Below are 26,684 nucleotides of genomic sequence, written 5' to 3' on the forward strand. Positions count from 1 at the left end.
ATTTAAGAAATAACCATTTTATCAAATGCAGACTATAATGGATTAGAGTAAATGAGAAAACTCAGTGAAGCCCTGCAGGCTTCCCCGGGGGGGGAGAGGCGCTTTCCCACGAGATTGTGAATAAAGAGGTATTTTTCTTTCCCTTGACTCTTCGTCCACTAGTTTCTGAAACTGAAGTTGACAAGAGGCAGTTGATTTTCTCCGAATGGCCTGGGCATCAACCAGTTCCCAGAAGGACTAGGGAGAAGCAGATAGTGGTCCCCAGTGCCTGAGTCTCTGGTTACCTTGAATAAAGGCACGTGGAGCTACTGGAATGCTTTTCACGTTCAAATCCTAGAGCTAGTTCCTTGAGGTATTCCGCTTACATTTCAAAAGATAGAGCTGATTGAAGAGCCGATTTTCCAGAAGTTTTTATGGAATCTCATAAGCACAGCATGGATTCACCATCCCTGCTGGTCTACGGGCAGGAGATTGATAATCTGGGGCTCCAGTACAGGCACAGGGAAAAAGGCAAGAATGAAGCCCATGGGGTCTGTCTCTATGTCCTCAAGTGATTTTCTTGAGGAATTAGGACAGAAAGAAGACATTTTTTATCAGGCACTCTCTAAACCATTGTTTGGAAACCTGGCCTTAGGACCATATAATTTGGATGAAATCTAGCACATACTGTATGGATGGGAAGACAGAGGCGTTGGAATTCAGGGTTTTGGTCCTAAATTCACGACTTTGGCCAACCCTCACCTTCCCACCTTTCTAAGAGCTGACTGGCTGGCTGGGCTCTGGCCGGCTTCCAGCCTTCTCAGGTGGAGCCAGGATTACATCTGTGTCTTTGTATTTTGTATCCAGGTTTCTGCTGAGTCCAGCTCCTCCATGAACTCCAATACCCCACTGGTGAGGATTACAACTCGCCTCTCCTCAACAGCAGACACCCCCATGCTGGCGGGGGTCTCCGAGTACGAGCTGCCAGAAGATCCAAAATGGGAGTTTCCAAGAGATAAGTGAGTACTTCTGTGGGGCACATCCCTGAATGGGGACTTAAGTGTAAAATGGGGATATTGGGCTGACATTTTCTTTTTATTACCCTTAACTGCCAAGGTCTTGCTGTGATGATGTCAGCAGGAGTGGGTAAGATTGTATCTAAATAACCAACTCTAGGGAAAACAAAGAACTAATTCTCTCTCTCTCTCTCTTTTTTAATAGTTCTTTTAAAACAGAGCTACTAAGCCATGGCTGATCCCCAAACAAAATGGTACCTTGTTAGCATTTTTTTTTTTTTTAACTCTCTAGATAATTCAAACCCAGTCAAATGGAATAAAAGTGGGATTATCCCATTTATAAAACAGAGTTGACATTCCGACTTCTGGTTCCTAGAACAGGTCTGTTCTACAGTTCATTTCGTTAGAGAGATTAGGTCTAGCATATAAATTGCCTTAAGAATCTTCACCCAGTGTTGCTGTTTTTAATAGTTATTAATATAATATTGGGCTAGAAATCTTCAAATACGGTACCTGACATCGAATTTCTTGTGGTCCCTAGTATTTTCCTTATTGGATGATATTGATGTGTTCCAATCAGATGTTCAGTCAAAGTGTGGCCGCCTGGGCTCTGCTGAAGGCATTGTTGGGAGCTGTGTGTCTCTTGGTCTGGCTTCAAGTTCAGGGACTTTGGATTCTGTTGGGCTGGATTGGAATCCTGGCTCTGCCAGCCAGTGGCTGGGCAACCTTGTGTGAGTTCCCTGATTCTCTTTGAACTTCATTTCTACGAAATGAAGGTCATGGTACAGACCTCCCAGGACTGAGCACTGTTCTTGGTTCATGTGAATTTCCCTTCCTTCCATTTCCCTTCATAACCTGAGAGATCTGAACTGCAAATCTCGGCAAGATGGCAGAGCTGGGCATCGAGTCAGTGGACAGATCTTGGACTTCCAGCCCTCCATCTTCTAGCCAGGGACCAGCCCCCAGACTCGCCTTCTGAAATGAATATGCTGGTCACTGAAGGGCTGCCTGCTCATTTCCAGGGTCTCTCTTGTAGTAACTAGAGCCCAAACAGCTTGAGAATAATGGAAGGTAGAAATCGCTGACTATACATCTGCATCAAATCAGCTGGAATAAGCTTTCGACTTGCTCATATATAGCAACCCTATTGGTCTTGACATTTGCACTATCTCCCTGAGATTATGTCGGAGAACTGTCTAATTACTAGAGAAGGAACTCATACACAAATTTGGAAATACAAAGATAAGCTTTTCCAGAGGCTGGATATCATGCGCTCTCTTTGGAAGGAGAGATAGCTTACATGGCACTTGTAATTTTGATTCACACAGCTCCAACCAGCTTTGTTTTCTAATGGCTCATTACTTTAAATAATAAACAGCTCATTTATTAATGTGCAGCATACGTTAGAACCAAATTATTGTACCGGTATCGTTCTGTTAGAGTGTTAACGGAAGTGATTTCCGGTTTATTTGTGTGCTATTCATTCGTTCAGTACTTGTTTACTGAACACTTACCAGTGAGGTACCAGAAAAAACAAAGAATGATTCCTTTACCTGTAGAATGTGGAAAGGGGGTGTTTCTCGTGAGCCCTCCCAGCTCCCTGGTTTGATTAAACAAGTAGGTGGGTTAATGTGCACATTCCTATGGATATAGGACTGAGTTTGGGAGCTGTGATCATATTTTAAGAAATTGCAGCTCTCAGGTTCAATCTGTAGTTTTTGCCACCTGTGACACCACTGGCGACAGTGGGAGTCTGTCTGTTAGCTCCCACCCGGGGGACCCGGAGTGTGGAAAATCTGAGCGCAAAGCATTTCAAAATAGTGTTTAGCGCAACCATAGGAGGAGCAGATTTCCAATGAATGAAGACTATTTAGAAGCAGTTTATTAGATCGGAGGCAGACATTATACAAAGAAAGGATTGTTACGCTTGTAGCAGCAGGGCAATAGGACATAAATTAGCCATTTTTCCAATGCAAATGTTTACTTTCTGCCAAGATATTAAACTTAATTTTAGCTCAGGATAGAAAGGGAATGACCTCAGCATAGCACACACTGCCCTCGGTCTTTGCTGTGACTTTTGCAAACCATTGCGTACTTACCAAAAATACTGCTTACTCGTGGCAGCTTGGTACTTTGCTGTGTTATGCTTAAATGAAAAAACCACATTCATAAGTGTTCCAAAGTCTCTTCCATTCTGTTGGTTTCTGGAACGCCCAAGGAGTCTGTAAGGCTATTAGTATGATGTATGTAGAGCTTCTGAGCTTAGAAATTTAGTTTATTGTGTTCACTTTGGATTTTCTTCATTATTAATTTTGGGTAGTCATAAGGATTTCTAAACTATTATGTCAAAAAAAAAATTCCCCCAATTTCTAGCATTTCCTTTTTCCTTTAATGAAAAAATAGAGATTCCTTGAAATGGTTTAAGATTCATAGCTTGTAACTTGGCCCAGAATGTGACCATAAAATCCATTGGTATTCGAATAATAGCGATTTTTAAAGACATCACAGAGACAAAAAAATAACAGCTTTAATGGTTTTCTTTGAGATGTTCTAAATTATGAATATTTGATAGGCTCAAGATCAAAAGCTGCTCGTTTTTAGCACTTAGGAAGGCTGACCACCTCACTTGCAAGGATACCTTCCATAAAGAAAATAAATCGAGAATACAAATGTGAAATTCAATAGCTGTTCCAGCAGTAATTGACATTCTCTAAAACGTCACTAAGAAAATACTCAAGTGCATGTGTACCCCAAGTCTCATTAGTTCCATATGATAAATGCTCCGTGCTTTTGTAAGCCGCTGAAAGATTTTTATATTGAGTTCTGGAATTTCCCTCGCTACACCAGATGCTGTTTGCTAATCCTCTCTTTACACATTTAGGCTGACGCTGGGCAAACCCCTGGGAGAAGGTTGCTTTGGGCAAGTGGTCATGGCTGAAGCAGTGGGAATTGACAAAGAGAAGCCCAAGGAAGCAGTCACTGTGGCCGTGAAGATGTTGAAAGGTGAGTGGGGCGGAGGTGGGGAGGGTGGGGGAAGGGAGGGGTGAGGGCACCTTATCAGGAACGTTCCTTTTGTGGCATGTGAGCTCTATCATGGCAGGGGGTTAGAGAGCACATAGTTGACCTAGGGGTTGAGAAGTTTTCAGTATAAATCAGCATCTTGGACAGACTATTTATCTTGAGCTGTGTGCACTTACAAAAAGGAAAAGCCAGTTGTCTTGGAAAGTGGCAGCCTCATTCCCTTTATATGTGTAGGTGCTTAGAAAGTATCGACTCACGTAGAATTGATTAATTTAGATGAGTGTTGGTATGTCAGATTCAGGACCCAAACCTTAATTTACAAATGAAGGAAAATTGGCCTTTTTAGAGGGAGAAAGGAGGCTCAGGGAGAGGAGGACACACTTACTCCTTTGCAGGAGGAACAAAGCAGGAATGACGTTGTCTGTGGGAGTCGCTTGGGAAGCTGAAAGGGGACTCACCGGATTGGTGCTGGTCCAGAGCCTTCTGGGACGTGTGAGCGGTTACCCGGGGATGTAAGCGTCGAGTGGCGTTCGTGGGAGCCTGAATGTCTCTGCATTAACCTTCCAACCCTGCTTCATGCCTGCGTCCAAAGAGCTTAAAGAACTTTTAACCATTAACTTCATCCTCCCACAGTGTTCTTTTATGAGAGGAGTTGTAGGGAATGGTTGCATTATAAATCCCATTGTAGGCATCTCAGAAAGGACACCCCAAGCTGAGTTTTTCCCACGTGTCCCGGAGGAGAGAGGTCTGTTCTCGGGACATGGGGGGCCTCATGCACTGTGGACGCCCCGGGGGCCAGGCTCTTTCTTTCTTTCATGGGTTTTTGTGGGCTAGTCACCACGTCTCTCCCTGAGGGGAGGAAGCAAGGTGGAAATAGTCAAAAAGGTGTTGGGTGTTTTTTTTCTGTTTGTTTTTTTAGCTGTGGATCTGAATGGCTCCCAAGGCACACTAGGGTGTTGTGAGCCGCTCCCCACTTTGGGGTGTGATGCCCGGGAGGACTACATTCTCCCACCCTGCATGTCTCGGCTCCACCAACAGAGGCAGCCAGCCCTCTGCCTGCATCCTGCATGGCCTGGGCCTGCCTCCTGTGCCCTTGCCTTGCTGAGTGGCAGGTGCAGTGAGCTGTGGGCTCCCACCAGCCGCCTCGACAGCCCCTGGCCATGTACCAGGGCCGAGTATGCGGAAGGCCCAGGCTCCTGGTCTCTGTGGACAGAGCTTCTGATTCGGTTTATGGAGCTCAGGGGAAGGAGGTCTGGGAGTTCTCTTTCTCTGGTTATATCAAGGCTGGCCTTCCCTTAGGATGGAGAAGGACATGAGCCACAGAGCCCTTGTGACGTGGCCGTTTTTACAGCCAGTGGGTGGCTCAGAGCTTAGAGGCGACCCCACAGTGTCACCGCAGTGGAGCCTCTGCATCCGAGGGGCAGGCGCTCAGGCCTCCACGTGAGGCTGCGTGGATTTTACACTCCAGGCAATTGTACTGCTCTTCCTTTTGTGAAGCTAAAAAGTTTTATGCAGCATGGCTTCTATCCATGCCCTTACCTCATTTTTTTTAGTAAGCCCAGATTTCTCCATATTGAATTCGCTCAAAGGGGGATACCTGGAGAAGAATCTTGCCACTTTTTGGAAGCTAACTGTGAGCCTGTGTATGCAGAACCTAAGCCATTCTTGCTTGAAATTATGGAGCAGAGGTTTTTAAAACCTTAATTTTTTAGCAGGGGAATCCCAGCCCCTTTGGAAGCCCCTAGAAGGCATGGACCTTTGCCCCCTCAAGATGCACGTGCACACACGCACTTTTGTCCTCAGTCCGGGCTGTCCTCTGAATCCATCTGTGAACGCTCTGTGGGCTGCGAGGGCTCAGCTTAGCAGCACGTGGTGCAGAGAAAGTCTGAAGTGATGTGAAATGCTCCCAAACTCCTCTTCCTCCTCCTCCCCGGAAGTCCTCACAGGTGCTTTCAGGCCCCATGAAGTTTGATGTGATTTTCTCAGGTACCTTAGGTCTGCCGGAGGATGGAATTATTTCACGATAGAGAAAAATGCCCCCACGTTTGTGAGGTTTGCTGGAAAAGATTTGGCCTTAGCATCCAAGGCCTATATATTTGTTCTGACTCTTGACCCTATTGACCCCAAATTAGCTATTCGACACGGAGCAGGGCAGTGCTGGGGCCCTTCCCGCTTCACCAGTAAGATGAGGGAGATGATTTGGAAAGATTTTCTGGTTCTAAAATTGACTTTCATGCTGTTTCAACCAAATTTTCATCAACTAACAGTAGCAACCAACGGGTTAGAGGAAACTGATCTGTAATTTACCTAATGTTCCTAGATGATGCCACAGAGAAGGACCTTTCTGATCTGGTGTCAGAGATGGAGATGATGAAGATGATTGGGAAACACAAAAATATCATAAATCTCCTCGGAGCCTGTACTCAGGATGGTGAGTAGGAGGAAAAAGAGCTTTCATCCACATAACCCAGGGTTCAATGTCAGCATCGTTTTAAAAATGGATGGACTCTTAGATCTTGCTCCTAGGGCCTCTCAAGTGCATGTTTAAAGTTTTCCTTAAAACCCCCTCAGGGGGAATTCCCTGGCGGTCCAGTGGTTAAGGCCCTGAGCTCTCACTGCCGAGGGCCTGGGTTCAATCCCTGGTCGGGGAACTAAGATCCCACAAGCTGGGACTTCCCTGCTGGCACAGTGGTTAAGAATCCGCCTGCCAATGCAGGGGACATGGGTTCGAGCCCTGGTCCGGGAAGATCCCACATGCTGCGCGGAGCAACTAAGCCCGCGCGCCACAGCTCCTGAGCCCGCGCGCCACAGCTCCTGAAGCCCTCGTGCCTAGAGCCCGTGCTCTGCAACAAGAGAAGCTACCGCGAGGAGAAGCCCGCGCACCGCACTGAAGAGTAGCTCCCGCTCACCTCAACTAGATAAAGCCCGCACAGCCACGAAGACCCAACACAGCCAAAAATAAATAAATAAAAGTAAATAAGTAAAAAAATAAGTAAAATCCCACAAGCCATGTGGTGTGGCCAAAAAAAAAAAAAAAACCCATCAGGAAGTGTTCCTGGTCATGAACACAGAGAAGACGTTATGACTGTGCCTGGGTTCTGGGGGCGGGAAGGTGGGCATTGGGCGACTCTGGATGGGAAGGCCTATAGCGTCCTCCTGTTTTTAGGGCATAACCTGGAGGGTTTTCGGAAAAGGCAGCCTCCTTATGTTTTTGTTTTGTAAGTGCTAAGAGAGATTTCTCCAAATAAGATCCTACGTTTTGGTTGACAAGTTCTTCCCTTAAAGTGGGGATTGAGGAACCCATGTCTTGTTATGGGTACCAGGTGGCTGAGCTCCCACGAATGGCCTGAAAGAGGGGAGACAGATAGGAAGGGGCACATTATCTTCCTCAGGGGAGCGAGACCCCTGGCTTCTCTCACGGATGATCTATGGCACTTTGCGAATCAGTTTGATGATAATTAATAAACTTGAAAATGCCTGTCTTTGCCTCAGCAGTTTCCCTTTGAGGTCTACACCAGGAGTCAGGAGACTTTTTCTGTAAAGGGTGATTGTAAATATTTTCGGATTTGTGGCAACTACCCATCTCTGCTGCCGCAGTGAGAAAGCTGCCACAGACAATACAGAAGTGAATGGGCCACGTTGTGTGCCAGTAACATTTACACACAAAAACAGGCTGGTCTATACCATGGGGAAGTTATTGCACACATATATACAGAGACGTGCATAGCAGTGTTCACTGCACACTGTTTGCAATGGCCCAAACCCGGAGACAACCCACAGGGGGATGGAGAAATACAATGTGGTGTGTTTATGTGATAGAATCTATGTAACTGTTAAAAGGAATGATCTAGATCTATTTTTATCAGCCTGACTGGCTTCCAGAAAGATAATATGTGGGGGGGAAAAGGGTGCAAAGCTATGTCTTTATTACTCATTGATGTGATTAAAAATAATACATTGTTTATTGATACATAGGTGTCTGTAAAATAGTTAAAATGTACTACAAGGACCAAATTTATGGTAGCTGTTGCTTTCCAAGAGGGCGCAGGTGAGAGGCTGGGCGAGACAGGGAAAGGACACTCACTGTTAGTACCGCTGTTTTATTTCTTAAAGACTGTTGAGTCTATCTCGACCGAGCGTCGGTTGTCATTTGGGGGAGATTAGAATGCAGGTGTTCTACTTTTGTGTGTGCTTTTCTGTATGTTTAAATTTTAAAAAATATGATAAAGCACTGGGTTGTAATAAGTAAAACTCCTTTGCTGAGCTGCCCCAGGGCAGATCTGGGCTTCCCTGCCTCTCCAACTTGTGTTCTCGTCCACAGGGCCGCTCTATGTCATAGTCGAATACGCCTCAAAGGGCAACCTCCGGGAATACCTCCGTGCCCGGAGGCCGCCCGGGATGGAGTACTCCTATGACATCAACCGCGTTCCCGAGGAGCAGATGACCTTCAAGGACTTGGTGTCATGCACCTACCAGCTGGCCCGGGGCATGGAGTACTTGGCTTCCCAAAAAGTGAGTCCTTCCCATTCTCCTTTGTTGGGTGGATTCCAGTGAAAAATGTCTTTGAAGAAAACAGACCATTGGGATGTGCTCGTTTGCTGAATCAAGCCCTTGCCTGTCTTGTACAACCTGGAGACTATGTCTTGCATTATTCACATTGGGGTTTAATGAACTCTTTAAAAGCCAAAACAGCCTCGTAAACCAGTAGTGACACCACAGAGATGAGCAGAAAAGATGTCTCTTTTCGCAGGCACGGCTGGCTGTGATCTGCCGGGGAGTTGGCTCTCCAGGTGGACAGCAGTTGGGTTAGGGGGCGCTGCCTTTAATTCTGATGATTTTTTTGGCTTTATTTGTTTTGTGGTTATTGAGTCTTTGGACATGGACTTCGGGTGTTGTCTTCATGGTTTTGAGTTTGAAATGACGTTAAATAGTCTAAGAACAAAGATCAAATGAAGGGATATTTTGGTAACATCGAGTGCTGGGTAGCCGCTGGATTTATTTTGTCTCGTTTGGCGGGGTGACCCTCTGCGGTTAGAAGTTGGCCAGGTCCCCTGAGGTGAATCGCCTGCATTCCGAGCATGCCACATGCAGTGGACTTGAAACATCTGAGTTATTGTGAAAACAGTTAGACAGGTGCCCAGATATCCCCTGGGGCATTTTGGACGGCCCAAGACACCCTTCCCTCGCCCACGCTTGGGGGGAAGTACAGAGCTACCTTCTTGGGCAGCGGTGGGTCAGTTCCTAACTGCGCTGGAGCTTAATGCAGCATCAGGGATTCCTCTGGTCCCCAAAGAAGTGAGAACCTCTGGTGGGCATGGACCGTCTGTCCCCTTGTGGCCTGGGCTGGGTCCTGGCCATGCCAGTCACATGAGTGAGCGAGGCAGCCCCTGTCACATCACGCCAAGTAGGGATTTGGGGACCGGTGGCTGCACCTCAGCCCCTGCTGTCTGTAGCCATGTGGGAACACGGCCAGAGCCACCACATGTTCTGTTTTTTGTTTCTTTATTTTCAAGAGAGTCCAGAGTTGAAGGTTTTTCAGAGCTTTTTTTTTCCTGTAAGATGTCCCAAAGTATAGATTTTAGGAAACCGAAACAGGGTTGTGCGATTGTGTACATGTGCGTGTGCACAGCGGACTTTGCCAGCTGACAAGTCTTTGGCAGGAAGAAACAATCAGATCTAGAATGTGGGACATATGACAAGACATTGCTTCAAAATGTCAGTGTCACAAAAGACAAAAAATGCTGGGGAGATGGTTCCAGATTAAAGGAGGCTTAAGAGACGTGACAACTGAATGTACATGTGTGATCCCGGAAGGGATCCTGTTCTGGATGGGAGGTGGGGCTGCTGCTTTTATAAAGGACATTTATGAACAATTGAAATGTGAAATTGATTGGATAGTAGATAATGTGACTGTTTCAATGTTAAATTTGGGGGTGGTGATAGAGGTCTTGTGTCAGGTGGGAGGTATGTGCTACTGAGGTCTGCAGCTCACTTTTAAGTGGTTCAGCCATAAAACGGGTGTGTGTGTGTGTGTGTGTGTGTACAGGAAGGCTGGGTATAGAGAGAAAGAGAGAGCAAGGAAGCATAACAAGTGAATCTGGCAAACCTGGAGAGCTGCTGTTCTCTTTCGCCTTTTCTGTAGCTTGGAACTATTGCTAAATGAAACTGTGGGGAGGCAGCCTGTCCGCAGGCTGCGGGTCCGGAGCCTGTGGTCCTGGTCGCCCTCTGTCCTGCTGGTGCGGGAGAGGGAGGAAGGGTTTTTGGGACTCAGCAGGGCACTGCTATTAATCCAAAGTGGTGGGAGACTGGCCTGGTCATTTTATTAATCCTTCAACGAATATTCCTGAGCGTTCCTGATTCGGATGCCTGGTATCCTGGGTCAGGTGACCAGGATGGACACAGTCCTTGGCCTCTTGGAGCAGGAACTATGGGGGACAGCCAGTGAGATCAACAATAAGTGTGGGCATAAAATAAGTATGTGAAAGGCTGAGAACCGTGCTGTGGAGGAAAGCGACGGTGTGAGGTCAGGAACAGGGGGGACTCGGGAGGTTGCAGGGGGAGGTGAAGGGCGAGCCCTCCCGCAGAGGGACGGGCTGTGTGGAGCCTCTAGGGCGGCAGGGCCTGACAGCCTCAGGCAAGGACTCTGCCCTGTGCTCTGGGCTCTGGGGAAGCCACCGAGGGGGAGTGATTTGGATCAGGTTTGTGCTGTAAAGCTGGCTCCTGTGACCGTGGTTTGGGCTGAGGTTTATTGGCCCCGATAGACACGAGGGAAGTAGGTTGCTTTGGGATATATTTTGCTATCAGGACAGTTAATGGATTGCGTAGCTATAGGAGGGAGAAGAAGAGGGGTCAAGGCTGACTCCTGGATTTCCAGCTTGAGAAACCGGATGGTGGTGCAGCTTATTCAGGATGAGGAAGATGGGGGCATGGGGCGGTGGCAGGAATAGACTCTGGTGGGAAATCCAAGGTACGTTTTGAGCATGTCTGAGGGTCATTCAAGGGCAGATGTCGACCAGGAAGCTGCGGGCTGAAGCTCAGCTCTGAAGGCTGGGCTAGACCCCGGAGCCAGCGAAGGAAGTGTAGTTTCAAGCCGTGGGAATGGATGGGTTCTCCTTGGGTGGGGAGGTTGGGGAGAGACAGAGAAGAGGGGGAACAGAAGCCTGGAGTCAAACCCTGAGAAAACTCTCAAATCTAGAGATGGGCTGAAAGCACAGGAAAAGACGGAGGAGACATGCTCAGAGAGGGTCAGAGAGGGAGGAGGGAACCCAGAATGTGGTTCACAGAGGCCCCGGGAGGAGTCTCAGGAAGGTGGAATAGGAGAAAGGAGCTGGTGGAGTCTGGCTTGTGGAGCAGTGGTGGGTCCCCCCACTACCGCCGAAGACGAGATCCTTCCTGCTTTGGAGCTGCTTGGTGTGGTGGAGAGAGAACTAAGAATCAGGTGAACTTGGCAAAATGGGGAAAAGGATACATTTTAGAATGACAAACTGAAAATGCCCTTAGTAGTAGTATTGTAATAATAATAATTATCATTATTACTAATCACTGCCACTTTGTGAGAGCTTAATGTCTGCCAGGCATGGAGCAAGCACTTTACGTACAGTATCGTCCATAACCGCAGGACAACACAGAAACAGGTGTGTTTAGATCCCCGTCTTATGGATGAGGACGCAGGGGAGTGTCTGGAAGTGCCAGGAAAGCTTCGAGCCCAGGTACGAGTGAGTCACTCTCCTCACTTCTGAGCTGGGGACTCGTCAGCCTGGAGAGTAAAGCGGCTGGTCCCAGACCTGGCCTTTTTGTTCTCTACCCACCTACCCTGCTCTCAGGTATTCCCTGCCTCCCTGGACCGAGAAGAGGACCATTGAGATGCCCTGTGTTGGGGCTTTGTTTGCTAACCCAGGGTGGGGTAGAGGAGACAGAGTCCTGTTTCCTAAGGCTTTGTAGTTGTGTTTCCAAAGCTCTTTGCTGAAGGCCACCTGCAATTAAGGACCTAGAACAGGTTTGAAGCAGGTTCTAGACCAAGATCTTAAGAATGGTCCCCTGAATGGAACCTGCTTCCAAAAATGGAGGGCTTATTCCTGACCGTGGAAAATGAAGAAGCAGGGGACAGGTCAGCCCCGTCACACCCATTCCCTCCCGGTGGATGGCGATAAGTTTGTTAGAGACCCGCCTGAGGAACTGTTGGGTGAGGCATCTGGTTCATTGCTGATGGAGTGTAGTTAGGAATTCAGCTCGACGGACGTTTACTGGGTCAGGTTCTGTGCTGGGAATGTAGAGATGAACCTGCAGTCCTGCCCTTGACCTGGGGACGCTGGGGGTGGACAAGTTAAGAAACTCCATGATGTGTACAGTAATACAATTAGGTGATGTGGGATTTGAGCCTTCTACCAGTTATCAAGCCTTTCTATTTTCAGTGCAAAGTACACTAATTGTTCTTTTTTACAAAATCCTTAGGCCAGTTAAACCTCCAAGGTGTTAAACTTGAGCAGCTGTTTTTGTTTTTTGTTTGTTTGGCTTTTCTTTTTTTAGCAAGCTCTAACTTCCCCATCTGTAAAATGGCTATAATAATACCCATCTCATAGGTTGCTATGGGAATTTAATGTGATCAGCTGTGCAGAGGCACCCAGCACGCTGTCAGAGTCATAGAGGTGTTAGTCTTCCTTCCCTTAGCGACCCGTTGACCTTTGTTTATTGAAGAAATGGAATACCAAACAGTCCGAGAGCCCTAGTTATGTAAAATGGTCAGCTCTTTGCACTGGAGAATAACTCAGATTTCTGCAGATGATGGGAATTTGGCTTGACTTTGGTTATTTTCTTTTTCTTGGGTATTGGTTCCAAGTCTCTTCTTGTTCAGCCCAGAGGGTGGGCTTTGGTGTTTCCTAGCACCCTGGGATGCGGGAGGTTGGTGCTGAGTTCTGGCTCTCTTGGAGAAAATGGGGGTCGCCGTCGTAGTGACTCTGAGTTGAGCCCTTATGTGTGGTCAGAGCCCCACGCACAGGGAGTCAGATTCTTCTGACCACACAGCTTGCCAAACTCACAGAGTTGTGTCGGCAGGGAGCACACCACTGGGAGAGTTTGGCCCAGGGCTTGGAAGTTCAATTTGAAGAGGCCTCCAAAACCAGGAACACAGCTCCCGCCCCAGCTGGATCCCCGGGCGGCTTCTGGGAGCTCTCACATTTCCTGCTTCCATTCTGGCTGGGCACAGGCATGCCTGTGGGGCTCTCCTGCCTTCCCTTCAATGATCTTAGCCCATCCAGGGGGCCACAGAAGCGGATTAAAAACAAGGAATAGTTGGAGGGTGGGCAGAAAAAAATTATCCCTCATTTATTCTTCAGAGAGAGTTTGGTCTGCTCCTTTTTCAATGGGCCATGTCCTGGAGTATCAATCTAAAATCAGCCCCATTTCACCCACGTCAAATCGGTTGATAAGACTCTCCCCTTCATATAATAGTTAGCCTTTGCCTAGAACCTGTGTAAAAGTGTTTGTTAGGGATGTTTGTTCACTTTTTTATACCTTACCATTTCCAAAACTAGGAGGTGATGATTTGGGACCCTAATTACCATGTATCCTGGTAAAATCTTGGTATATTAAAGTACAGCTAAAACACTTATAACAGCTTACAAAAACATATCATTTGTAGAAAGGAGACATAGAAGTTATAATGACTAGAGCTTTCTGAGACCAAAGAGTTAGTATCGGAACCATAAATCAGCTGCCCTGTAGCGAGCATCTCAGCATCTGGCCCCCGTGTATGTGGCAGACATAAGTTGGGCCCCGTGTGGGGACCAGGTGTTGGGTGAGAACTGGACAGAGAATATGAACAGACAGGCATTGGCCTTGATATAAGCTCGGAACAGATGTGATTAGCTCCTTCAGAAACATAATTTGAGGGAAGCAGAGAAGATGCAATAGTGCTGAGTTTGAAGCACGGAGACCTGTTGGAAGGGTGATGAGACCCTGGACTAAGGGCTTAGCAATGGCAACAGAGCCGGGTAGACAAATTGGAGAGGTATTTGGGAGTTGAAATCAAAAGAACTTGGGAGGAGTGTGTAAAGAATTCTGGTGTATGTATCTCAGGTGGATACGAAAAAGGCCAAGAAAATAAGAATAGAGTAGAGACCTTGAATTTAAAGGTGCCAAAGGGATGTCAATGTGGAAATGTCCTGTTGAAAATGAGAATCTGGATCCCAGGAGAGAGGTCAGGTTAGAGATAGGAATTTGCAGATCTTCTGTATGTATCTAAGAATGGAAACCATGTGGATATGTGGAAATATACAAAAGTAATGGGACAGGTCCTCTATTTTGAGGGAGAGAGAAGCTAAAGCCAAGGAATCTGAGGGATTGGGGAGAGAGAAAGAGAGTGAGCCAAGAGAAGGGATGGGTTTAGAACTCAGCGGGGGGACGGTTTCAAAAATGAGCAAGAAAGCAACAGTGTCCGGAACTGCAGAGGGGGAATAATTGTGGCGTTAAAAGAGGTCATTTGGGTGTTCATAATACGAAGGATGCCGGTCAACTGCAGATAAAAGGGCATGTGTTTTCTTATCTACCTTTGCTCTTTGAAATAGTTGGGGCCTTGGTCTTTTATTTTAATTAGAAAAGAAATACCAATTTTTGACGTAAGATGTGTTTTCTCTCTGCACTATAAGAAGTGCGTACGTTACCTTTTTATTCTTGTAGCATTTTGAAATAAGTTCTTTCTCGATTTCAGTGCATTCATCGAGATTTAGCTGCCAGAAATGTTTTGGTAACAGAAAACAATGTGATGAAAATAGCTGACTTTGGACTGGCCAGAGATATCAACAATATAGACTACTACAAAAAGACCACAAATGTAAGTTGTGGCAGTGATGAAGTGGGAAGGGGTGGAGAAATGGCACGGAATGTTCCAGGTGAAAGATGGTGCTCAGAGCTAGAAGGACCAATGCCTTTTTATTCCTGTTCTTTTGCCTTACTCTTTACAAACTTCTCAATAAGCAAATTTAGACTACATTTAAGATACTCTTGGTAAATGTGAACCAGTCTTATGTACAGAATAATCAGCAGCAAGAATCTTCGTAAGGCTCCTTGTCAAGAACTTTCCTAGCAAAGGTTAGAGCCTGGGAGTTTCTGGGTTAATTTTCACCTAGGAGTTGGTCAGGGTGTGTCTGCCTGCTAGGGAGATAGATGATAATGAGAATCCAAGGAGACGACATTTTATTAATGTGTCCAAATCTGTGCATCTTCCACGCTCTGTGTAGTCCCAGTTGGAGCTTATTTCTGCGCTAATGACTGTCCAGCAAAAACCATTAGAGTGTCAGCTCTTAAAATAAACAGGGCACAGCCCGGTTGAACCTGCTAAAATAAATCGGTTTTAATATATTGGTTTTTACATTTCTTCTACACTTGCAGGGCCGACTTCCAGTCAAGTGGATGGCTCCCGAAGCCCTTTTCGATAGAGTGTACACCCATCAGAGTGATGTGTAAGTAATTCCCTTGTCTCTGCCTTTTCCCTCGGGCTGAGTTGTAAAAATCTCGTACATTCTTTGCCTTCCTTCATTCTTTGGTCCCTGCTGCATTTCACACATGCAGAGAAGGTGCAGGAGCTGGCCTTAGAAAGGATGGATTTTATGGTAGGCTGGTAACCAATGCTCTGTTACTAATCTGCCCGGCTTCAAAGCGCACAGGAGGTGGAACCGCTAACCTGCTCCTGCCAGAGCGGAAGTTCCCCCCCTTGAACTAATTCACGGATGTGCAAGTACAAAGCTGCTATCTAATTTGCCAAGCTGTTGGCATGTTCTTCGCGCCCCTAAACTTTTCCTACTTGAGAGTAGTTTGTCATGTTTTCCCCGTCCTAGGTTTGTCCTCATAGGGGAAAGCTGGTTGGGACACGGTCTACTAGGATGATCTCGACAGGGCCTGCTCCCTGTTTATCCTTTGAAAAAATTCTGATCTTGTCTTAGCATCCTTGATAATGTTACAGAAATAGAGTGAAAACCATACAATATTTCTATTGTGATACACTTAAAAATATTATTAGGGCCAGGCTCCAACTGGTAGTTTAGAATTCCAGCTTTGGAAATGTGGTCGAAAGATGTTACCATTGTGAGAAACTGGGTGAAAGGTACAGAGGATCTCTCTCTGTTCTATTTTTGCAAGTTCCTATGAATCTATAATTATTCCAAAATTTTAAAAATCAGTTGAGCTACTCTTGTTTGTGTGGGTGGGAAGATTTCTGGCGCAGGCGTGGATCCCATGCTATAGCCACTGGTCCTCTTCAGCAGTCCTAGAAGGAAAGGGTTACGATTCCCAGTTCTGCAGGGAGCACACTGCCTGGATTGTGCTGCTATTCTCGCTCTGCGCAAAACCAAAGGCAGTTTCGTTTCTGAAACTCAACAGAATCAGTGAGGGTGTATTTCCAGTGACATAGGTAAATGCGGGATTCTCGGCCTGATTAGCTCAGGAATTGTGAGTCTCTTGAACAAGGCTCCGGATCCAACTGTGGGTCTCTGCACGGTCAGGTATAAATTGTGCCCTGTGAGACGTTTTCCCTTTCTGTGGTATGAAGTTTGTCTGGGGCACAGGGCTCCTCCATCCTAATCCCAGCCCGGCGCTAACTCCCTTCATGACCTTAGTAAGTCGGAAAACTTTCGTGCCCTCAGATGGTCCACTGGCCACCTTGGGCAGCTGTTACGTCTCAGAATCAGCATGCTGGCCTTATTCTGTGAACGGCTCATGCTGTAGGTCACAGCCCTGGGGTCAGGCACATAGGCCCGTGGCGGAGCTGGACAGGAGCATAAAAAGCCTTGCAGTTTAGAAGTTCATGTTTATAACACTGCATTAAGACAGAGAGCTTTATTTGAGAGCGATGGAAGGAGGAAAAAAAACCCCAAATCTCCACCCTCCCCTCTGCCCCCCAAAAGAGTGATGGTTTACCATCACTTGTCTGTTGATGGAAAATTCCATCGGAATGGCCTCTCGCTGTCATCTGGGGATGCTCTTTGGGGGCAGGAAGGGGCAAGTTGGATGAACTGTAGGAGGGCCCCGGTCAGGTGTCTTTGAATGTAAGAAGTAAGTGGGCGTTTATTTTCTTAACTGGGCGTGTTGAGGTTTCTGTGATTCAGATGGATTGCTGATGCTGTTTTCTCCCTTCTTTGCAGCTGGTCCTTCGGGGTGTTGATGTGGGAGATCTTCACTTTAGGGGGCTCGCCCTACCCAGGGATTCCTGTGGAGGAACTTTTTAAGCTGCTTAAGGAAGGACACAGAATGGATAAGCCGGCAAATTGCACCAATGAGCTGTAAGGGCCGTCGCCTCTCCCGGTGCCCCAAGGGCCCCTGCCCCCAGTGACGCTTCTCCTGGATAGTTTGGTTTTCTAAGGCCCCTGGTTTTTTAAACATGTCCTAAGAAGAAGAATTGCTGAAACTTTCTGGGCCCAATCCTGGAACCGAGATAGAAAGCTCCATGGACAGCCCTGACTGTCCAAAAGAAAGAACATCCTTCTGAGGTGTATGGAGCGAGCTTTAAACCACAGAGGGTGTCGGGCTGCCCGGCCGAGGGCTCCTGACTTCACACAGCGAGCCCGGTGATCTTCCTGGGCCACTGTACTGTGCCTTGCTGTTGTCAAAGTGACAGGAAGGTACATCAGGCTTCCCACGTACACAAGCTCAAAAGCCCTGGGGCTGCCCCCTTTCCTCACGGGTTGTGCCTGGCCCCTGCACAGCGGGTGGAGAATGGGTGCTTCTGCAGCCTCTTGGTGACCATTGAAAATTGCTCTTATAGATGGACCTCAACCACATTCCTCAGGGCGAATGAACTAGCGTCCGGTTACCTATATTTTAGTGCAGAGAATTAAAAACTTGTCCAGGTGCCATCCTTAGAGTACCCGATCTGACTCTAAAACCATGAGCTGGTTTCTAGCAAAACCTACCCTGCGCTTTAAGTGGAATCACATTGTGTTGGTGACACGGGTCTTGCGCAGTAAAGTCAGTGCTTTGGAAAGGAGTCTCTCCTCCCAACCCCCAGAATTGACTAAGAAGAGGGATTGTCCCAGAGACCACGGTCTCTTGGGTATCGTTTCACGGGAGTTTATATCAGTAATCCCATGAGTGCTTTTCGGTGTACAGTGGACATCTGATGAATGGCCACATTTTATAGTATGTTATATAAAGGCATTTGTCTATTTATTTATTTTAACGTCTTTATTGGAGTATAATTGCTTTACAATGGTGTGTTAGTTTCTGCTTTATAACAAAGTGAATCAGCTATACATATACATGTGTCCCCATATCTCTTCCCTCTTGCGTTTTATTGTGTTCCTTGTCATTCCTGGTGCTTTTGCTGCCTTAGAGGGTCTGTCGGAACCCATCATCAAGATAAGGCCTGGGAACCTAGGCCTATCCAAGAGTTAATCAGGAAGTGAAGGTACAGCCCAGTGGCAGCAGATTAATTCATAAGAACCTTGCCTTAAAGTTGTAGTTTTCAAACTTCAGTTTTTTAAAACTGAGGAACCTTTGTTCAGAGTGTCCGGCAGATAACGGTAGAGCTGCTTTGGTCCAGGCAGGAGCGTGTGAGGAGGGAAGACCGGATTCCCGCCTGCTCCTATAGGGCTCTTCCCACAGTGTCCAAAAGTGCCGTGGAAATGTGATACCCTGTTACAAGTCACCGCCACGGGGATACCAGAAGTCAGCTGTGAAAACACATGGAGGTGTCTTTTGTGATGGCATATATACCTTCCTAAAACATTTTGGTTAACGTGATGTCTTTGTAAATCAAAGTGCCTTTCAGAGGAATCAAGCAGTGCCTCTTTTGGCAAAGTGGATCACCACCCCCTAATTTAGTTGCTAGGGAAGTTCTGATACATATTCATAATTGAGGACATCTCTCCATATTGACTATTAAAACTGGCTTATAGCCATGCCCCATAGTACTTAGGGAATTAATTCACCAAGAAAACCCATCTCTTCCAGGTATATGATGATGAGAGACTGTTGGCATGCGGTGCCCTCACAGAGACCCACCTTCAAGCAGTTGGTAGAAGACTTGGATCGAATTCTCACACTCACAACCAATGAGGTAAGAACCTCCTTCCAGAAGCCCAGAGTCCTTGCTTGGGAGACCAGCACAGTTTTTGAAATGCAGCCTCCCCTGATGGACTCTGGGGTATAGTTTATCCTTGTTCCACAGGGGTCAGACAGAGTGAACCTATGTGTTCCTCCCAAATCCTGACTTTTCTCAGAACTACATCTTGAGAGTTCTGACTCACAAAACCAGAGACAGAGGACCCCACCCGAGGCTGCCCCTCACTGTGGCATGTGGGTGGTGGGTCCAGGGTGCGTATGTGTAGGAGGATGGGGAGAGGAAAAAAATGTCCGACTGCAGTGTTTGGGTTTGCGTGGGAAGGAGCTGGGGTTTCTGTGCTGGTTGGATTCCTTGCCCTGGTCATTCGGGTGAGGGCTGCTGGTCATTACTGTGAGGGCTGCTGATGGTCCGTTACTGATGAACTTGATGGGTTGCATTGAAGTTGTGCCATTCCAGCTTCTATATAACACATGACACAGCTTCTATATAACACATTCCAGCTTCTATATAATGATGTGACCCTGCCTGGTCACAGCGTAAATGTACACAGAGTTTCCTTTAATGAGTGACTTACAGGATCTTTAAGTGAAAATTCATACCTTTTGTTAAAATATTTATTTTCTAGAAAATATTTATAATCTATACCAACAAAAGAAACCCTCTTTTGTCACTCATTGTCCAAACTCGGCCATGTCAGTGGCTACTTCACCATGCAGAGAGAGTCATCTCTGGTTGTGGAAAGAAAGTGGTCTGAGCAGGAAAGATGATAAACCCATAAAGGCCAGAAAAACCCCACAGTAGGGAGAACTTGTTAGTGAATGAATTAGAGATATTTAATGAGGATGTAGAATAGTGTTCCTCCAAACAGCGGCGGAGGGGGGGAGAAAAACCCTACAATTGTCTTAATAACAGCAAAAAAAGGTTAAAATTGCCTAAATATTTTAGAAGGAAAAGAATACCTTTATTTTAAAATAATGCATTTAATAGTTTCAGACTGATTTTTTAAAAAAATAATCAAATGTTGTGATTTGAAGCCTTAAGCCAGCAATATTATCTGTGCGTCTGGCTGTAGCTGATAAAGGGAGAGATTGCATTTAAATGAATACAGCTGACCTTCAGAAGTTGAAAGGAACAGTTCAAGGGGGAAAAAAAAAAAACACCAACTTTCTTCTCCTGCCAAAATTGTTGTTTCTAGTATAAGTTCCTTTAACCCTAGACTTGGAATCCACTGATATCCCTAGTTTTTTTTTTTTTTTTTTCCCTATCAGATCTGAACATTTATGGCTTCAGTTAGAAACTGGGAAAGCACTAAAGTTCCATTTTAATGATCCTGTGTCCGTGCTCTATGCTGTTTATTTATATATTTACAGTTAAAGTGGGCCCATTTTCACCCTGAAATTTACATCTAGCATCCTAAAATAAAAAAGCAGAATGCCATACTGTCTAACGGATATAAAAATCGAAGTTTCTTTCCTTCTGAAAATCATTACCATATGCTGGAGAAAATTGGTTCCATTTAGGACAAAATTTCATTTTTATCATTGTAAGCAAAAAAGTTCTCTTTTGATGTGGTGGGCGTGTTTGTTTCCAGTTGTACAGTTCCTGCTGATGTTGTTGGAACTGACACATCCCCCATTCTTGGATGGGGACTCTTTTTCTTGCCAAACCTGGTGATGAATTACAGGGGTGGTTTGGGTTTTTTTTTTTTTTTTTTTTTTTTTTTTTAAATGTATGGTCGCCAACATTCTGTGGGCTCTTTTCTGATAACACTGAGGCTGGTTGTGCTGTGGTCTGCACTTTTTGCCCCCCTTCAGCAAAACCATGTGTCATAGTATACTCCTTGGCTTTTGGGGGTGTAAGCGGAGGCACCCCAACATGCTAGCCCAGTTGAGGCAGTGATATCCAGAAGTTCCCCAGTTTAGAAATCTTTTCATAGTTTGCAGACCTTTTCTGTCAAGGGCCAGACAGTCAACTTTCAGCTTTATGGGCCTCTTTGTGAGTTTCTGTAGCAACAACTCAACTCTGCCATTGTAGCAGGAAAGCAGCCACGGACGATGTGTAAATGAGTATGTCTCTGTTTAGATAAAACTGGAATGGACCCTAAAATTTAAATTTAATATGAATTTTGTTATTTTACATACTTTTAATACCATGAGATGTTATTCTTCTTTTGAATTTTTTCCCAACCATTTCAAAATGTTAAAAACCATTCTTAGCTCACGGACCACACAAGAGCAGGCAGTGAGCTCTCACCCTGTCTTAAGTTGGAAGCAATGTTATCTGGGGGCCATCGGGTGGGCTTTCTGACAGCAACACCGATGGATGCTTCAGGGAGCAGAAGAGCCCTTTTTGAATTTCCAACCTTCAAAACTTTAAAACGCAACCTGCATTTTCCTAAACTGTTCTTCAACAGTCCATTGTGGGTGTAACAAACATGAGTATATCCAAGCCTTTTTTGAATCTGTTTACATTTTCAACTCAGAGAGCTTCTGAGAGTAATGAATTGCATCTGTGAAATTACCCGCTGAATGAAGACATATTCCCCTTAAATTATCCTGGAAGCTACAATAGTAAAATGTAATTCGTGAAATAAATATTCATGGTCTCAGCTATGGAAAGGGGTCCCGGGCATCCACAACATCTTACGTCTTTTCCATTTTGCTGGGTGCGGGTTTGAACCGTGTGGTCTAACAAGCAGGTCCTTGGGTCTGTGCCCGTCGAGGTGACTGCTTAGCTGGGTGTTAACATTCCCGACTTGCCAATAGTTCATTTGAGATGGGTTGAGAAGAAAAGTGAAGGGCAGCCTAGAGGAGATAAAGTTGGGGTCTCAAGGTGGTCTTTGTGGAAGCCGGGGTGGGCAGGTCTCAACCTGCTGGGGGGTGCCCCCATGTTGTCCCAACTCCCATATCAACGTCTCAAGAGCCTGCGTTTGAAATAAAAGTCTTCTCTTCGCTTCTTTCAGGAATACTTGGACCTCAGTCAGCCTCTCGAACCGTATTCACCTTGTTATCCTGACCCGAGATGAAATAAAACGTCTCTCTTCCCTTCTTTCAGGAATACTTGGACCTCAGTCAGCCTCTTGAACAGTATTCACCTAGTTACCCTGACACAAGGAGTTCTTGCTCTTCGGGAGATGATTCTGTTTTCTCTCCGGACCCCATGCCTTACGAACCCTGCCTTCCTCAGTATCCACATAGAAACGGCAGTGTTAAAACATGAATGGGCTTGTCCCCCGTCCGCAAACAGGGCGGCACCAGGAACATAGCTGTACTGAGCAGGGAGGCCCTGCCTCTGGGAGCCTGTTGTCTTGGCTTGTGTGTGTATATGCATCAGAGGAGTAAATAATTGGGAAAGTAATCAGCACACGTGTAAAGAATTTGTAATCTTCACCAGGAGAGGAAGAATGTTTCTGAGGCAGTGGACTGCCATGGGCCATCAATCACGTGCTGATGACCCACTGTGGGTACTGGCTGTGGACCAGCCAGACTCGAGGCAAACATGCATTCTGCATTTCTTGTGAATTTTGTAATAAATGGAGAAAATATATGTCAGCACATACTTATAGAGCACAATTGCAGTATATAGGTGCTGGATGTATGTAAATATATTCAAATTATGTATAAATATATATTATATATTTACAAGGAATTATTTTTTGTATTGATTTTAAATGGATGTCCCAATGCACCTAGAGAATTGGTCTCTCTCTCTCTCTCTCTTTTTTTTAAAATAGCTATTTGCTAAATGCTGTTCTTACACAGAATTTCTTAATTTTCACCGAGCAGGGGTGGAAAAATACTTTTGCTTTCAGGGAAAATGGTGTAACATTAATTTATTAATGAATTGGTAATATACAAAACAATCGTTTATAGTTTTTTTTGTTTTTTTGGTTTTTTTTTGTAATTTAAGTGGCGTTTCTATGCCGGCAGCGCATCAGACTAGTTAATCTCTTGCTTGGACTTAACTAGTTATCAGATCCTTTGAAAAGAGAAATATTTACAAACTATGACTAATTTGGGGAAAATGAAGTTTTGATTTATTTGTGTTTCAACTCTGCTGTCAAGATGATTGTTCTTAAACCACCTAAATGCCCATGTTAAAAAGAACTCGTTAATAAGAAGGCGTTTTGTTTTGGTGCAGCTCTGTCATTGGGCCCATAAACGTTTAACTGGGCTCCCCGAGACAAATGGTACCACCGTTCTCTTAAAAAGATGCCTTAGTCCATTCCTCAAGGAGCGCCCTTCGTTGAGATGCTAGCAGTGTTCTGCTCTCCGGCAGCTGGCCTTCTGCCCCTCAGTTGCACGTTGATCAGATTAGCCTGTATTCTTCGGCGAATCTTCATAATGGCTTCCAGATTCATTGGCGACCAAGAAGCCTTTTAGAGTCTTCGTGTCCCATCGAAGAAAATGGAAACACCGAGTTGTCCTGCTGATAGTTTGGGAGATCCTTCCATCTTTTTAAGGGATTGCTTCCGCCTAGCAGGACCTCACCAAAAGAATCCCACGTAATGCCAACGTCAGAATACTGCCACGCTGTCCATTCTGTATGAAAGTGCTGGGTTTTGCTTTCGAAACACCTACTCACCCTGCTGTAGCCATGCAGCATGAATGGAGATGACACTGATTTTTAACGTGCTACGAAATTGGAGAAAGTATTTAATAAAGCCTGTTAATTTTTATACTGACAATAAAAATGTTTCTACAGATATTAATGTTAACAAGACAAAATAAATGTCACGCAGCTTATTTTTTTAATACTCGTGTCTTACCAAATGGTTTCCCGTGTTCGGAGGTGCCGACTCAGTGCTGTGTGGTGTGATTGTGCGGAAGGAAAGCAGAGCTGGGGAGGTCTGTTCTTTGCAACAAACGGTGACTTGTCAGAGGGGTTGTCCGGGACCAGTAGGACCTGCAACAGGTGCGTCCAATGGAAAATCAGAAGAGGCTGGTTCAAGTCCTGGCTCCGTCGCTCCCTGGGACCCCACGGGGAGTCCGTGTTCCTTTCTGGGCCCCAGCCGCTCCCAGAGGAGCACGTGAATGGCATGGGAGGGAGCTTTGCGAACGGGCAGCTGTTCTAAGGATGGGAGGTATTGAGAGGGGAGATAGTCAGAAGGTCTGGATACTGGGCACCTTGAAATCTTTTAGGCTGCCTTCCTCATGATGTAGAATTTGCTTCAAAATTTTGAAAAGACAACTTGAACAAACTTTCAAAATAATTTTACTTATTTGCATGCCACCCAGAATCTGAAGAGGGAAAGGGCTTTTTTGGCCTCTTAACAAATGTGAACCTGTGACTCTTACGGCTTCATTATATTCGCTTGCCAGCCTCAACACCAGGAAAAGGGGACAAAAGCAATCCGGCTTCTGAACTTCAGCCACGCTCTCAGAAGCTTCTGGGGCTGTTGGTGGTTACAAAGTGCCGTCCTTGGCCAGAACTCAACTTTTCAGTTCAGAATAAAATAAATATTTCTCCTGGGGAGAAAAAAAAAAAAAAGTTGCCATCCTTGGCATCTTTGTTCTGTTTGAGGCCATTAGTGGTAGAGTGAGGGTCTCACCAGCCAACTGAAGCGTGGCCTCAGCCCTCGTTCTGCATTTGCCAATCTCCTGTGCTATTTATTATCAGGACAGGGTTATAATCCCACCCAAAAGAATGGGATTTAAAAAAGAAGGTAACACGGGAATTCCCTGGTGGTCCAGTGGTTAGGACTCGGCGCTTTCACTGCCTTGACCCGGGTTCAATCCCTGAATGGGGAACTAACCCATAAGCTGCATGGCACGGCCAAAAAAAAAAAAAAAAAAAAAAAAAGATAACATCGTAAATCAAGTATACTTCAATAAAAAAATTAAAATTAAAAAAAAAAGGGAAAGCAGCCTTTAGTCACATGTGTTCAGGAAGATTATCCTGCAGCCCTCTGGCCATCTACACCAATGGGCTCCCCTTGGCCAGGCTGCGGGAAGGACTTGCTGGTGTTCCACACCCACGCAAATCCATGGTACATCTTCTATACTTCTGAGACTGAAGGGGCAGTTTACGGCTTTTTACAATGTAAGCTATCTTGTAAATAGACAAGGTAGATTATACTCCTAGCTGTTGGCCATTTTAGTTTTAGAATTAGATTTGTCATCAAGGGAAGGAAGGTAATGTGGTCCATGAGAAGGATGGGAGATAACTTCTTTTTTGATACCTGCCCCAAATGAACCGACACGGGCAAGGCTTGGTAAGAATCCTGGAGCATAAGGCTTCCCCCTGCCCCGCTTAGCTGAGCCCACCTCCCACCCCGAGACTTAAGGAAACAATGGGAATGAGTTGAAACACAGTGTGGTTTTCATCAAGACGTGAAGAACCAAAAGTCGCAGGCATCTTGGTGAGGAAGGAGGGGTACCTTACTCTGCTGTCTCCAGCCGGAAGCGGGGTGATTCGAGAGGCTGCTCAAGGTCCAGCTGGTGGCGACCTTGGGCAGGATGCACAGATGGAGAAGCACGGCGGAGAAGTCAGGCCTTCAGGGGCGTTGGGTGGATTCCCTGAGAACCGGGTACCCTTTTCTACTCTCAGCTTCTCCATCCCTTGTTACCTCAGGGAGCTTCCCTCCACCAGATGCTTTGGGAAGTTCCTTGATACCACGCATAGGAAACTAAAACGTGCAGTTACAGTAAACCATCTGGCAGACTGGAACAGCTAAGGATTGAGGACCCAGGCCCCATTCTGGAAACAAGACGTTGGTCTGCTAGCTTGTACTGTGTAATTGAGGCTCTAGGAGGGCTAGGTACAGAGACCTCCACTATTACAGATCAGGAATTTGAGGGTCTGCTTGAGGTTCCTAAGGGTCACATGGCTGGGAAACGGTCTAAGTAAACAAGGCTGCAGCCTTATGCAGTCCAGGAGAAAGACAGTGGATGGTGGATTGGGAGGGAACTGGATTGGTTTATTTCTTATAGCTGGGTGATGTCGGGCAAGTCATGGATTCTATCTGGACCTTCATTTCCTCAGCTGTAAAACTGGTTATCACCAGTGTCATGGTCTTACCATGAGGGCTGCCCGTAGGAGCTTAGCTCAGCTCTGGCAGATGGTACTCTATTAATAAACAGTTTTCTCTTCCTGAGAACCTGTTTTTGTATATTTGTGATTTTTTAGTATATATTCACGAGATGGTGCAGCCATTACCACCATCCAGAACATCTTCCTCACTCCAAAAAGAAGGCCTGTCCCAGTTAGCAGTCACTCCCCACTTCCCCCTTCTCCCAGCCCCGACAACCACCCATCTGCTCTTTGCCTATTCTAGCCATTTCACATAAATGGAATCATACATGGCCTTTTGTGTCTAGCTTCTTTCACTTACCATAATGTTTTCAAGGTTCGTTCATGTTGTAGCATGTATCAGTACTTCATTCCTTTTTTATTGCCAAATCATATTCCATTGTGTGGATAGGTACACATTTTGTTTATCCATTCATCAGTTGATGGATATTTGGGTTGTTTCCACTTTTTGGCTATTAGGAACAGTGCTGCTATTAACATTTGTGTACAAGTTTTGTGTAGTCGTATGTTTTCGTTTTTCTTGGTTGTATACCTAGCAGTGGAATTGCTGGGTCGTATGGTCACTCTGTGTTTAACCTTTGAGG

The 26,684-nt window shown here is 45.8% G+C and overlaps 1 protein-coding gene across 15 annotated transcripts in view; it reads left to right on the forward strand.

The window, feature by feature from the left end:
• The window catches only part of FGFR2 (fibroblast growth factor receptor 2), a 103,232-nt gene extending 79,410 nt beyond the window's left edge, over positions 1-23,822 (forward strand). For 12 of the 15 annotated variants that reach the window (XM_061188638.1, XM_061188714.1, XM_061188796.1 and 9 more), the window contains 9 exons: positions 847-998; positions 3,877-3,998; positions 6,337-6,447; positions 8,338-8,528; positions 14,722-14,844; positions 15,402-15,472; positions 17,150-17,287; positions 18,957-19,062; positions 22,123-23,822. In XM_061188638.1, coding sequence (XP_061044621.1) covers positions 847-998; positions 3,877-3,998; positions 6,337-6,447; positions 8,338-8,528; positions 14,722-14,844; positions 15,402-15,472; positions 17,150-17,287; positions 18,957-19,062; positions 22,123-22,287 — 1,179 coding nt within the window. In that variant the 3' untranslated portion in view covers positions 22,288-23,822. Of the gene's footprint in view, positions 1-846; positions 999-3,876; positions 3,999-6,336; positions 6,448-8,337; positions 8,529-14,721; positions 14,845-15,401; positions 15,473-17,149; positions 17,288-18,956; positions 19,063-22,030 lie in introns of all 15 variants that reach the window. The other 3 variants (XM_061188182.1, XM_061188260.1, XM_061189022.1) reach the window with 1 other exon arrangement.
• The last annotated feature ends 2,862 nt before the right edge of the window (positions 23,823-26,684 follow it).

Source organism: Eubalaena glacialis, chromosome 1 (genome assembly GCF_028564815.1).
Source record: "Eubalaena glacialis isolate mEubGla1 chromosome 1, mEubGla1.1.hap2.+ XY, whole genome shotgun sequence".
NCBI classification, from domain to species: Eukaryota; Metazoa; Chordata; class Mammalia; order Artiodactyla; family Balaenidae; genus Eubalaena; species Eubalaena glacialis.